The sequence below is a fragment of the Phodopus roborovskii genome, unplaced genomic scaffold (assembly GCF_943737965.1).
Source record: "Phodopus roborovskii unplaced genomic scaffold, PHOROB, whole genome shotgun sequence".
NCBI lineage: Eukaryota > Metazoa > Chordata > Mammalia > Rodentia > Cricetidae > Phodopus > Phodopus roborovskii.
In genome coordinates, this window is record NW_026126469.1 from 29,546,517 (window position 1) to 29,561,514 (window position 14,998).

At 41.5% G+C, this 14,998-nt stretch overlaps 1 protein-coding gene across 8 annotated transcripts in view; it reads right to left on the reverse strand.

The window, feature by feature from the left end:
• Positions 1-14,998, reverse strand: part of Phldb2 (pleckstrin homology like domain family B member 2) — a 95,527-nt gene that overhangs the window by 70,605 nt on the left and 9,924 nt on the right. For all 8 annotated transcript variants that reach the window (XM_051191556.1, XM_051191554.1, XM_051191558.1 and 5 more), the window contains exon 2: positions 7,021-8,357. In XM_051191556.1, coding sequence (XP_051047513.1) covers positions 7,021-8,343 — 1,323 coding nt within the window. In that variant the 5' untranslated portion in view covers positions 8,344-8,357. The remainder of the gene's footprint in view (positions 1-7,020; positions 8,358-14,998) is intronic.

Below are 14,998 nucleotides of genomic sequence, written 5' to 3' on the forward strand. Positions count from 1 at the left end.
TTAAATGAGCTAATGGCTATCCTAATCTAGAATACAAAGACAGTCACCATATCTGAACATTGCTTTAAAAACCTGGACCTGCTGCCCAACCTCTCACACCCTTTGTAGCTCATCTGGCTAACTTCCAAAAAGTACAGACAGGATGTAGCAAGCAAAAGGGACGCGTCAGGAAGGAGAACTGCTTTAGGAGGATTTGAAGGACAAAATCATCTTCCATATTTAAGCTTGCTTCCATGTGCCAAAGACCCTCTTGGCAAGGTAAAAAAGATTAATGCTGCAATAAAGCAACAACAACCGTTCTATTAGCATCAAATTCTACCTGTTCTCCTATTCAGCCAAGAAATGTTGCCAGATCTAATTCAGCCCAGTTCTGGCACAAAGGAATGGATGCTTTAGGCTGTTCTGCCTGGTCTGGAGTGACAAGGAGGCAGGGAAAGCAGGGACAAGAAGAGATGCACAGGGGAAATGGATTTGGCCTCCTTGTGCTCACCAGTTTTGGATTCCTACACAACTTTGTCTTAATGACAAAACTGAATAATACTAGCCACCAACTCTCTGATCTTCAAAATGGTATCTGTGTTTGCATTTGGAGATTGGAAAACGTGAAAACGAATGGTATAAACACAAGAATTTCTTAAATTTGTTCAATGACACTCTATTTTTGGAAACATCTGATTTATGATCTGATCAACAGTGCATACACAAGGTTTTGGGACCTGCTGGGACCCACAGCCCTCATTCTCATATGACCCTGGAGAACACCAAACTTTACTCAAAAGACAGCAACAAAGAAACAAATACATGATGGTTTGATTGTCAGCTTGACTGAAATGAGACATCTGGATGAGTAATGTGCTGGCAGTGCCTCTGTGGGCATTTCCAGAGATAAGTGGCATGGAGCACAACAACTACAGGGTTGTCCTAAATTTCTCCTATGAATATCAGTGGCACCTTCTTAGAGGCTTGGGGATCCAGGGGGACAAAAGGCTAAAGAAGGAAAAAGCCAGTCAGCCGAGCTCTGCTCTTCCTGCGTGAGAGCATCTACGGCTGCTGTCATCACCCATGGATATCAGATTCTGGGTTCTTCAGCCTTTCAACAGGGACTCACACCAGCAACTTTACAGGAGACCTTCCAGGCCCTCGCCCTCAAACTGGCGCTCACCATTAGTCCCCCTTGTCCTGAGGCTTCCACCTCCTTTGACTGAGAAGCTACCATGTTCACTGGCTCAGACACATAAATGGCAATATACTACCTCTCTCTCTCTCTCTGATTATATAATAGATACATAGACCATAGATAGATGAGAAACACACAAACACACACACACACACACACACACACACACACACTATTATTGAACCTGTTCCTCCAAGAATTCTATTATGGAATGCTACCAAATTTCCAAAGTAAGGAAAAATAACTCTTTCAATCTTTTTTGTTTCCCAATTGAAAGAAAAACAGAGCTCATATTGTCTAGTGAGCAAGGGTGCAACCAATAGCTACTGAATGAAAAAATCTAGAATGGATGTGAAAACTGGGCAGAAAAAAAATTGATTTCTCTCTAGTAAAAAAAAAAAAAAAAAATGTGTGCAAGATCCCCAATACTCCAGTTATCAGACTCTAAGGCTAATCAGCTAATCTCCAATAGAGAACAAGACAAACACTAGCCTAGTTACTACAAATTAAAATTCTTTCATTGTAAATTGGTGTAAGAGACACTACAATTATAAAATACCTTCCAAATATCAACAATCACTGACTCAGACATGCCATATGACTATTATGGAAGTACAGATATGTGGCTTCCAAACAAGTTAACCTAAGCCTCAGCAAGTCTCATAGACTATGTTTAAAAAAAAAAAAAAAAAATTCCAGCAAAACCTCATTTCATGGCGTGCCTCAAGGAAGCTGGCATTCTATTACCACATGTTTAGGAACTAAGCATCATTGTGGTCCTATGCAGTTCTAAACCGCAACAACCAAGCCTTGCAAATGACTACCATCAGCCCAAAGGAAAATACTGCACAGCCACAGTGCAATTTGTGGAATCCACTGATTTCCCACAATAGAATGCAGATGCTTTTGGCAATGTTGCCAAATAATGCACTTATTTGAGAGAGAGTTAAGTTTAAGTTTTTAATTTTCGCTTATTTAAAATACCTGGGCCATAAGGGGCCATCACTACAGCTGTATGACTGGGAAATACTTAGATATCAAACAGATGAAGCCTGATTACTTTATCGTGGTTTCTCTAGTCTGTAGAACATCTTATTAGTCAGTCAGCATCTCAGCTCAGAATGAGAGAATTGAAATGCCTACCAACCAGTTCCACAGACTCACACATACATACTTGGTGAGAACAGCACCATCCCAAGCCCTCACACGCACACAGGTCAAAACAGTTTAAACAAAGCCCTACTTCTTGTTTCTAAAAAAAGTCACACAGTGGAGGAGGGGACCTATAGACAAGGGCAAGAATAATGACTGAAATGAATAGGTAGCTAAGAACAACAACAACAACAAAAACTATGGACAAAAAAAATGTTAAAATAGAAATTTTTCAAATTAACATGACAGATGGAAGCTACTTAATATAGGCCCTCAGAGGTTCATAATTATAGTTTCCTCTTTAATGATAACTTTAATTATCTTGGGTTTTCAACAAAAATTGAACAAGTTAGAAAAAAAAACACAACTAAGTTAAAAATATTAGATATTATAATTGCAACCCCACTTTCTGATGCATGGTTTGCACATCAGTGGGTTAAATAACTCTTCAGTGTTTACCCATTCTACAGCCATATCACTGTGTGTTTGCTCTCTGAAACTGCCATGTTCAGGTGGATTCACTCTGGGAGTTAAATGACCCTCAGTGCCCATGGAGCAAGCTCATCACACCTGCTGGTAGGGCAGGCCTATCTTTTCTCGACTTCTGAAATAAATTCGTAAGTCGGTAAATGTTGCCTTCAATGACTGTGAAGTTTTGTTTTCCTGGTTCTCTACTATTGATTATTTTTCCTGCTTTTTAAATAAATCTGATAGGCAACAGGCTAGGTCTGCACACAGCTGTCCCCACCAGTGGTAGCAATCTTCAGGCTTCTGGTTTTTGCTCTGGCCATTGATTGTCCATCACTTAAGCCTGAAATCCAGCCTGGACAGGTGAGAGATGGCAGAGTATTTCTTTGTAGTTGTTATAATCTATAATTTGTTTGTATCTAACCAAGAATACATTTTTATGTCAATTAAAAAAAAAAAACAGTGGGCCTTAAAGGAGAGGCATTTGTGTTTTGTTGTCTACTTGGGGCTTGTGGTTGAAGAAAGAGAATTCATGCTAAGTCCTTGAGAAAAAAAGAAATCACGGTGTGGAGGGGAAACATGTTCCTGTCTCTCAAGGACAACAATAAAATAGACTCCAGGGGCCTGCTGTTCGGGTTGGCTTATCGAGATGAAAGAGCACTTAAATAAATTCAATATTCCCCCAAATTCCAAGAAAACAAAGTCAACTTCTGACACTTCAGCCTTCTATCTTAAGCAAAAGCCCTTTCTTTCCCACCCAAACTGATGACTCCACAGCATTGTTTTTCTGTTGGAAAGTGAGGTAGACAGTCAAGGACAGGCCTGTGTGTGCCTATAACCCTAGCAGTTGTGAGGGAGAAGCTTTGGCTACACGTGGACTTCCAGGCAAGCCTATGTTATATAAAACTTTAATCTCTGTCTATTTAATCTCTATGCACTATAATCTAGCATGTTTCAGTGAAATATTTTTGGTTTTATGACCGGGTTGTTCCAGAACTTGAAAGAAGGTAATAAAGATCAGAAGTGAATAGAAACTGAAAATTGTATGTTTGAAGTACAAATCTTGGTTCCATTGGTTTTTAATACCTGAAAATTCTGTCTATGAAAAAAGTAATACAGAGCCAGCAAGATGGCTCAGCAGGTACAGGCACTGGTTGCAAACCTGGGTGACCCAAATTAGATCCCTGGAACACATAAAAATGGAAGGAAAGAACCAACTCCACAAACTTGTCTCCTGATCTACACATACACACACCACACCATGGCACATGTACACACATGCATACCCACCATGCATATAATAATAATAACTTAAAAGAAAAGTGATACAATGTTAACATTTGGCAGAAAGTATACTATCGTGAATGTGGTGTACAGTGTGTATATGTGTGGTATACATATGTGTACGCTGAGTATGTGTGTATGATATGAGTGGTTATATTCAAGCATGTACATGTATATGGAAGTCAGAGAAAGCTGTTAAGTGTATTCTTCAATAGTTTTTTTTTTTTTTTTTTTTTTTTTTTTTTGCCTCTTTGATGAGATAACATCTCTCATTGAACTGGAAACTCACCATTTCAGCTAGATAGCCAGTGAGTTCTCAGTACCTGTCTCTGTCTCCCTGTGCTAGGGTTACAGCATGGAAAGATATGCCTAGCTTTTACATTGGTGCTGGAGATTTGAGCTTACATTCTCATGTTTACAGAATAGCGGCTCTTACTCACTGAACCATCTCTTCAGCCCAAAGTTGAAATATTTTTATGGTTTACTCATAAGGTGTTTTTTTTTTTTCCAATGTAAAGAATGACAAATACACTATTGATGTAAAACTCAAATTCAGTTGTTCGCACTGGAATGAGACTGGTTTTGAAGAAGTTCACCTGATGCTTACAAAAAGCAATAAAAATATGTTCCATCTAAAGCCTTTGGAACAAAATTTTAGTACCATAAAAAGTAATTTTCAGGCTTAATGCTAATGGAGATCTACATTTATATAGTTAAAAAGACAAAATTATACCATTTCGGAATGAGCTAATGCTTTGTTTGGTTTTGGTTTTGTTTTGTTGCTTTGAGACAGGGGACTGAGTTTTCTCTGTATAACAGTCCTGGCTATCCTCAAACTCACTGAGACCCGCCTGCCTCTGACTTCCAAGTGCTGGGATTAAAGCCTTGCAAAGTTTTTATTTATTTATTTTCCTATAGTATACAAAAGAATCAATTTTAAGCATCCCAAAGGTCCATGTGTTTAAAGTGATTGGGACTGATGGAAATTCAAAGATAGAACCTAGAGAGAGAACTTCTAACTGTTGGGAGTGTGTCACTAGGAGATTGGGGGACCCTGGTGTCTTTTTCATCACATCCTGTCCAGGAGATGGACAGCTTTGCTCCACCACATACTCCCTGCCATGAGGCATTGCCCAGAAGCAATGGGGCAACTGAATCCAAAACTGTAAGTCAAAATGACACGGCTTCTTTATAACGTGTTTATCTCATGTATTTTGTAATAGAAAGAGCATTCAGTGAGGTCACTTGCAATAGATAAGTCTCATTTTGTACAAGATAACAAGGCATTATTAAGGAAAAGGGATTACCAGTAATATTCCTAACAATATTATCAAGAAGTTTATCTTGTTCATGATTTATTGAGTTCCAGCCTTGCAAGCAACAAGTAAAGTCACTACTGGGACTTCCAGGAGCCTTAGGTTTGGAGAATCTGGAGGGCAGAGAAATTCACCAGCACTTACATATGCTACATGACATTCAAAGCAAACGAAGCTCCTGGTTGATTTTCCATCTCATGATATAAGAGTTATTATGTAGACTAAAGGAAGATCTCTAGAGTGAATAAAATTCACAGGAAAGGCACTTCTAGATTCCATAGTAAATTACCAAAGTTAATTCTCTGACTTCATTAGTAATAGTTGCTTAGCACAGTAGTGGCTGTGCTAAGAATCTATTTGCTAACTGAATGGGTTTCTGAATTATGGCAATTGATCAAGCCTAGACACAATGCTTTGTTGTGATCATCTAGTGATGATTTATGACAACAAAGGGAATGTCATATTGGAGTGCTGTGTAACTGATATACACAATGAATACTTAATTATCTAGGGGTATGCATATGTGTTTTTATCCACGACTCTTAGTTAGGAAGAACATGAACTTACCAAAACTTTGAGTGACATGTGATTCTTGTTCTGAAATGTCAAACAAATGTTTCATAGTGTAGATGATTTCTGTCCATATAATGCACATTTTCTTGTAATTTCCATGTGACTGAGAGACCTTATTCCAACATGCCCTTTTGAGCAATTAAACACTTCTGATAACCTCACACTTTTGCAAACCAGCTTTGCCATGCCATCATAACTTTCTCTCATTAAGGAGGTCATTAATCACTAGAGAAGCAAAACAGTCTCTGACATGAACTCATTTTAAAATAACCCACTAAAAGAGAATGGAAAATTAACCCTTGAATGTACTCCTTCATCAGTGGGGCTGTTGAGGGACTTTCCTTCCATGGCTGTTCTTTTACTTTCAGTATGTTTTCACTTTAAGCATAAACTCATTTTAAATTGAAAAAGAGAGTGAGCTCAGTGTGTTTTGTGTTTTCAGGTGATGCCGTATGAAGTGAGGGCATAGCTGAAGAGAGACTGGTTATGTGAACAGCGTTGGGAAAACCTGAGCATTGTGGAGACTGGGGAAACCCTTCGCCATTCTAGATGACTTGCTGTACAAATTCTTGCCTTATTGCCTCACTGACTACTTCTGTCTCAAGTACATTACCAGTGAGTTTAATGCCATAAGTACCACTATCATTTCAGCAAAATTCCCAACTAGACATTAGCTTCTCCCAGAATTTCTAATGGTTGTGCAAGTCCTTGCATTCCATCCCTAGCACATGAAAAAGAAAAAGGAAAAAAGAAAAAAGAAAGAAAGAAAGAAAGATGATGAGAGAGAGAAGAAACTGTTAGAATTCTGCACAACAACTAAATAAACATGAGGCTCCAGCTCTGGTGAGCTTTGGGATCTTCAAAATGCCCATAGGTGTGGGATGTAGTACAAGAAAGAGTTACATGGGACAGAAAGCAAGAGATGGAATGGACAGCAGCGGCTGGCTGGTCCACATGGAAATTCCATACCCCTACCTACACCCTTGGAGCCTGTCTCCAACCCTGTGGATGCAAGCCAGGTGAAGAGTAAGGTTAGAAGAGGAAGATTACCAGGCGCTCCATCTCCTGCTCCCTAAGTCTCTCCTCTCTCTGTCGTCGGTGATAATCCATCAGACTGTCACGGCCAGAGATGGAGCTGATGCTACTCTTCCGTTCTCGAAGAACAGGCTGGGGAGTCTCTGAGGACTGTCGTAGACTTTCCAGATCAGAATCATCAAACTCCATAGATCCACAAGAGAAGTTCCTCCTGGACATGAGCACTCGGTCTGGTTCTCCGGAAATGAAGGAATGACTTGGGCTGGTCCCTGAGTAGGAAGCCCTATCAAAGTCATCTGAGGAGGTGGAGGCCAGGAGCATCTTCCTAGCCACTCGAGGGCTGGCAGGGACGCTAAGGGTGGAGCTTACATAAGGATTTCCCTCTGACAGAGAGGTTTTATAGGGTGAAGCCCCTGAGCTTAGAGAAGAAAAGTTAAGGTAATTGTCATTGTCCACTATGCTATGAGGTAGATCCCTTTCCCCTAACTGACCTCGTTTGGTATTGCCCAGGGAATTTCTTGGAGGCAAGCTGAGAGGCGACATCTGGCTGTCTGTGGCTTTATACAACCTGGGAAGTGATCGGCTGTAGACACTCATATTATTCAGGCTGCTCCCCGAATACTTCCTCGTTCTTACACTGATGTTCTCAGAGGCTGGCTCCTTGTGCCTGCTTAACCTGGGCTGAAGTGTCAAGTTGTCCTGTAGGTTCATTTTCCTAGCTTGCTTTGGGCTTGAAGGCATGCTCGCTGCCCCAGATCTGCTGGGGGGTGCGAAGCCAGCACCACTGGAGGATCCTCCATTCCACATGGCCAGGAGTGAGCCAGAGGCTTTTCTTCCTTCCAGTCCCCCAAGAAAGTAGACGTTGTCATGTGATTTATTCCTAGAGCTGTATCTGGAATAGGGAGGCTTCTCGGAGAGCCTGGAGGACCTCTCACTGTCCCGACCCGCATATTGATCCAAATCTGCTCTCCCGAGTGGATAACCACCAAGGGAAGATGCAGAGCTGAGGAGCGAAATAGGAGGTTTCATGGAAATGGTTCTTTCGGTTCCATCACAAAACTGTTTGCTTCCCTGGAGTTTGGCCAAGGAGGGGCTGCTCCTGATACTGGGGCCCAAGGGAGCAGAGCTTCTCTTGGTAGACACAGGCTGTGAGAGGGTTAAATATGAGCCAGAATAGTCCCCATTGGTTTTAAACTTCAGACTGGATGAATATTTCCTTGGGCTTAGGCTCTCCATCATCTTCTGGGGCTCGGTCTCTTGGGACTGTACCACAAATCCTTCTTCTAAGCTACCATTTTGTAGTTCCAGCTGCTTCTGCATGTGGCTATCTTCTGCCATAATATTGCTGGACCCTGTAAAGGGGAAAGGGAGAAAGTTTTAAATGAAAAAAAAATATGAAACTGTACTAGAAGCTGAATAAGGGCTACTCATCAGGGATATATGTCACTCAAGATAACAACAATAGTGTCTGAGGGAAACAAAACCCTAGTGCAATGGTGGTTCAGGCTTAGGCTGGTATGGAATGGTGGCAATTTTTCCCTCAGTGCTCTCGTCTTTGGAAAATCACCCGCTTCCTGAATGTTTTTCATAGGTCTAACAACATTCAATAGCTTTTCCTTTAGATGTTTCTGCTAGACTCATTACCAGCTCAGTCCTGAAGAAACAAAATCCGCATCTTGACAGAAGGTATATGTTACACACTGATCCATCATGTGAGGGCTAAAGCGTGGTTCTTTTGGAGCAAGAATGTGGTTATTGCCTGTATATGTTATATAAACTTGTTATATATAGTTTTTCTTATGTTAGTTGTAGCCTTATTCTTTTTATATTAGACAAAAAAGAAGAATGGCGGGGATATATTATTTATGATTTAATAAAGCTTGCCTGAGGGTTCAGGATGCAAAGCCAGCCACAAGCTACAGAGGTCGCTCAGTGTGATACACACCTCTAATCCCAGCAGCCATACTAGTTAGCTATAAAAGCTAGGTGGTAGTGGTACACACTTTTAATCTCTACTCTTCAAGTTTCCTTTGTACCCTAAATGTGTTGTGTTTATCCTTGGCATCGAGCCCTTTTCTCTAACAGAAACACTTTTCATCTTCTGGTCTACCAACCAAACTCTACTCATCACTCAAAGGACAAAGTAGGATACTATCTTCCTTGAGTAAATATTTTCTTTTCAAAAATAAGTATATGTTCTGGATCTTAGATGCAAGCATTGGCCTAAACTTTTAATCTATGAAAGTACCCTTGAATTAAAACTATCACTGAAATTGAAAAGGCTTATATTTCTAAGTGACAGAAACTATTTTAGACATTAACAAAGGAACAATGCATTGTGATGTTAGTAAGCACATACAGGGCTAAGGCTTTCCTCCAGCCCTCAGGAACCTTGGACACTAATGTTTGTGGAAAAGGATTATGTCTAGAATTTTTATCTTATGGGCACTGCTAACTCCCGTTGTTGTATAGGCAAAAAACTCAAAACATTTTTCAATCAGGCCCACTGCTCACTCTCGTGCCATAGGAGGAAGACTTCATTCCCTTTGCTTTGCCTCACATTCCCTGGGCAAACACAAGCAACTCAGCATGGAACTTCTTACCCAAAGGCTGGGGTCAGGAAAATTTCCCTGCTTACTTCCAGGTGGTGCCTGGAATTGCCTATTCAGAGCTACCGTCTTCCCCCCAAGAAACACTGCCTTAGATTCACTATCCTCCAAAGCTCTGTGTGGATATATGCTGAAATGGGGTATTTTTTAAGAGTTATTTTATACAGTATTTTGCCTACATGTATGCTTGCATGCCAGAAGAGGGCACCAGATCTCACTACAGATGGTTATGGGCTACTGTGTGGTTGCTGAGACTTGGACTCAGGATCCCTGGAAGAGTATCCAGTGCTCTAACTGCTGAGCCATCTCCCCAACCCTAAAATTGTGTATTTATAAAGAGCAGCAAAAAAAAATCTCATAAAGTATTAAAGTTATACCTAAAATATTGTTCCTGCTGCCTGGCTCTTACCAAGTCCTTCATTGCCTGTGGCCAGTGCCTATCGTCCCCAGACAATGCCCTTGTCAGTTACTTCCAATTCCAACCTTGAAGGCAGCACCAGTCTGTTTTGAGACATTTCTTGAATTGTTTTTGTTTTTGAAGATAGGGTTTCTCTGTGTAACAGTCCTGGCTGTTCTGGAATTCGCTTTGTGAACCAGACTGACCTCAAACTCACAGAGATCCACCTGCCTCTGACTCCTGCTAGGATTAAAGGTGTGTGTGGTCACTGCCTGGCCCCATCTTGTTTTTAACACGATCAGATTCTTGTGTTTGAACACTCGGTCACCAGGAGTGGCTCTGCTTGGCCTTCAGGCCTTCAGGCAGTAGGGAAGAAGATCCTGTGGGAAGGGTTTTGGGTGCCCCATTTCTGTGTTACTGCTTCCTAACTACAGACGAATGTGACCAGCAGTTTCTCATTCCTCCTGCCATGCTTTCCTTACCCTGCTGGACTGTATCCCCTCAAATGGCAAGCCGAACACACCCATCCTTCCTTAAGTGGATTCTTGCCAGGTATTTTGGCAAGGCAATGAAAAATAACAAACACACTACTTTTGAAGATATGTCATCAGATATGGAATTCATTCATTTTTCTTGAAACTGAGTTTGTGTGCCTAGCTGAATGTATGTATGATTACCTGTACTTAGTATCTCTTAATCCTGAATACCAACTCAACACTAAAGGAAATATGCCCGACAGATGTTCTTTCTAGCTCCATGAGAGACATCCATAGCCACAGACACCTCTCTCCTTTCCTACTTCCAGGGCGTTCTTCATGTGAGGTGTGACACCATGAGGAGAGGCCTGGAAATAGGAAATGAGTAGGAAATGCAGGTCAGTAACCAGTAATGCACTTAAAATGGGGAGTAGGGCATGGACAAGAGCCTCAGAGGTAGAGGTAGAGATCCAAGAGGGAATGTGTTGATTAATTCCCCAAGCACTGGAGGACACGACTGCAGGCAGAATGTATCAGAGACCACAGTTGGGTTTGAGGAAAGCAGAAAAGACAATGACTGCAAGGACTGTCCCCACCTCCCCCACCCCCGACCAAAAAAGCCTAAGCAAGAGAAATGAGAGGTAGCAAACACATTAGAAAAGAGCTGAAGAAAATCCTGGGTTTACAGCCATCTTTATGCTCAATGCTGCTGTGTTTATTAGGAGTTTCCTGAACACTCTATGTGAACAAAGATGAGGTCTCAGTGAAATTCTGAGATCCCTGCATTGTGTTATTGGGAAAGCAAAACAGACCCAAAGGATGTGATGGTTACACGCACTCCTCCATACACAGCCACAGAAGGCCTGTGAGCCGGAAGGAATGCATCTGGTGCCCATCTGAGAGAAAGGACAACTTGGGGAAGTCTAAACAGGAAAGAAGCTAATGTGTGTTGAAACGTTTGCATTTACTTTCCAATCCATAAATTTAATCCTTCCAGACCTCTTGTTATTTTACCACCTAAAACACACATTCATCTTATTGTCAATCAGAAAAACGCCACAAAGTCAGGATGTAGTCTTTTGAAAGACGGTACAGAAAAAGCACAGCACTTTTCCCCCAGAGGATAAAATTGCTTCAGCGAGCAGTCTAGAGGAACGCTCTGAAACATTTCTTCAGAGAGTCGCTTCTCTGTAGTATGGTTTAAACTGTTTCTTTCAAACAGTTCTCCGGTTCCACTCACTCCAGATGACAATGAAGCTCACCTCATTCAGATCGTAACTGTTCAATCATAAGTTACAACAAGGCCATCACCAGGGCTGTGTGCATTGTCGTTTCCAGCTAAAGAAGGCATACCCAGAAAGCCAAGCTTTTTAAAACAAATTGCTTGCAGCACTGCAAATGCAGAAGAGGACTTAATGTCTGGCTGACAGGTGCAAGCATCCAGCAGGTTTTGGCCAAATAAGTGGCTTTGGAGGATTCCTACAATATACACGAGAGACATAGGCACTTCTGAGGATTACCCGATACAACAGGAATTAGTCCTAGAAACACTGCAGAGGTGACTACAGAGAAGTGGAAACTGGGCCATACCATTGGTGAACAGAAGCAACTCTAGGAAAGCCAACTTTTAAAAGTCTGCAAGGTGTAGGCCAAAATGTCCGTAATAGAGTGACTTGAGTCCATACTGTGTCCTGCCAGAGCTCTGGAGCTGGGAGGTGGGAGGGGTCTGCTCCTGCGTGTTTTCTGGCAGACAGTGGTTGATGCCTGGTATTTAGGGCTCTCCAGCACCCTGGTGGTCCACAGGCAGGCTCAACTGTCAGCCCTGATGTTTATGATTTGGCACTGTTAAGATTAAAGTGTGTATTGATGACATGTAATTGAATTCAGGGCCAGTTAAGAAGTTCCTGAAAAGCAGAGCCATTCCTCACTGGCGTTCCGTGGGGTATTTCTCTGGCAACCTATGGCAGTTGATAGGGCCTGGGGGATACTTTGACAGGACTGAAGGGAAACGCTGAAAAAATCTATTTTAAACACAGGGCCTGTGCTTTATAAGAGAGAACAATAGGCACACAGAGTCTTCCCTGTCTCTCTCCTCATGCCATCAAAATGTGAGGAAGAGTGGACTAATTAGAAGCCTCAGGAACAAACACTTGCTTCTCTCCCCTCGTCCCCTTTCAGAATGCAAAAGCTGCCAAACATCCCTTGTTCTCCATTAAACCTTTGGTCTTCTCAGTGCATGGACTGCAAACAAGCCCTCCTACTTTACACATAATTATTCTTGGCCCTGAACCCTCCTCAGACTCTTCTACCTCTGCAAACAAGCCTCCCCTCTCCACATGTCCCCACCGCCATCTGCAAACACCCCCTCCCAGCAAATGCTCCCAGGCCCTCTCTTCTGATAGTGCTGCCTTCTTCCACAGTCAACAAAGCCCGGACCTTCCCATTGTCTCAGTCTCAGTCTCCATAGGACTTGGCTTTGCTTCTCATTCATCCCGGCTATTTTACCTCTATTCCTTCAAACTTCTCCTCCACAATTAGGATTATATATCTCAGGACAGGGGATGAAAAGACAAATTGTGTTTGTAGACATACTTGGTTGTTGTTTTTGCTTTTGAAGACAGGGTTTCTCTGTGTTATCCTGGCTGTCCTGAAACTCACTCTGTAGACCAGGCTGGCCTCGAACTCAGAGATTCAACTGCCTCTGCCTCCCAAGTGCTAGGAATAGAGGCCTTCTTCAGCACTACCCTGCTATAGACATAGTACTCTAATTGTTCTGTTTTCTTCAACAAATGGATTCCAACCCTTTCCTTCTGTATCATGTTCTTTGCTCAAGGATCTAACTGTTTGGGCAAAATCACTAGATTCACATAAGTAGGTTGATGATTTCCAAAGAAGAGGCTTCATTGTCTCTCAAAGATCTAAGAAAAGCATTTCCAAGGGGGGAAATATATTTTTAATGACTGAACAAAGGTCTTGTTTTATGCTAGAAGACCTATTACAACAGACAGCTGTAAACCTTAGTGTGTACACACATACATACAAGAACTCATTGTCCACATATCCACAGCAGCCTCAAATACACAAAGCCTTTGTTGTAACAGGCAGAGAGGATGCTTCTGAAGCCTTTTTTTTTTTTTTTTTTTTTTTTTTTTAACTTTATCATTTTCTAAAGCCATCTAAAAGAAGAATGATCACTACGGAAAGAGAAAAAGGTTACACATGAGTCTACAAGGAAGACAAAGGAACGGAAAGTGATGGGAGATAATGACATCACTGAATACACATAGAAGAGACCAGGACACAAGGGAAAAAGGAATTTCAGTTCCATCCAGTCACTAGAAAGGAGCCCAACCTCAGGCGACCAGTCCTTCCAGCTCCCCCCTAGCTGCCTAGTTGTACCAAAGTCTCAACTCTGTCATCAACACTGAAGATGGTCCCCGAAGGAGTCTACAGGGATCAAAGTCAACAACCAGTGACCATACTTCAATAAGGTACCTTCTCAGCTCAGAAGCTATTTAGTCTGGATTGTTCTGTTTTATCAATTCCTGGGAATGTTTGAAAGTTTAGAAGAGGCGGTCACAGGGCTACAGCACCAATTATAGGACTTTTTAAAAGAAGAGTTTTTGTGCTAGTCCCTTCAATAAAATGCTTGCCTGCAGGAACTTCATAGCATTCTTTAGACTATCCAAGGAATTTGGCTGCTGCTTCCTGTGATAAGTCTCTGCAGTGGGGGAGGGGGATAGAAAGCAGACTCAGCCTCAGAAAACCGGGGTCACTGAAGATTCCCTCCCACTGGCAAAAACCCAAGCCAAACCTAAATTATCAAGACATAAGTTTTATCAATCAGACTCATATGTGTGTTTAAATAGTTATTAAAGAAGTTTCAGCAATATGTAAAAAGATAACATACATCCAATGAATAAATGTATAACAAATTCAAATTCAAGATTATTCAAATTAGAAGTATGCTGTCTTTCATTATAGAAATCACAAGGGACAAAAGAATGGTTTTTGTTGTTGTTGTTTGTATTTGTACAAGCAGAATGTGCTGGGATGGTGCACATTCCACGGGCTGCATGGGGAAGTCAGCGGATAACCTTGCAAGTACCTTTACCTGTTAAACAATCTTGTCCAAAAGAGTGCTGTGTTAAAAACAGTAAAGACCACCTTGGCAGCACACACTTGTAATCCCAGCAAGGAAGGCTGAGGCAAGAGGATCATAAGTTCAAAGCCAGCCTGTCTCAAAAACAATAACAGCAACAAAATCTCACCACAAAATTCTAGAACACTGGAAGGTATAGTGTGGGAAAAGTCTAAAACAAAAAGCATGTGTTCGCTCACAATGGGGGGAAAAAATCTGGTCATGAAAAAGCTATTCTAGGTTAAAAGACACAAGAGACATACCAACAAAATGGAATTGGATGTACATGGTTTGCATCTTATGTGTAGCAATCCATTTGCTTAAAAATTGTCTGAGACAACCAGAATTTGAATGCTGTCTGAAAATCAAA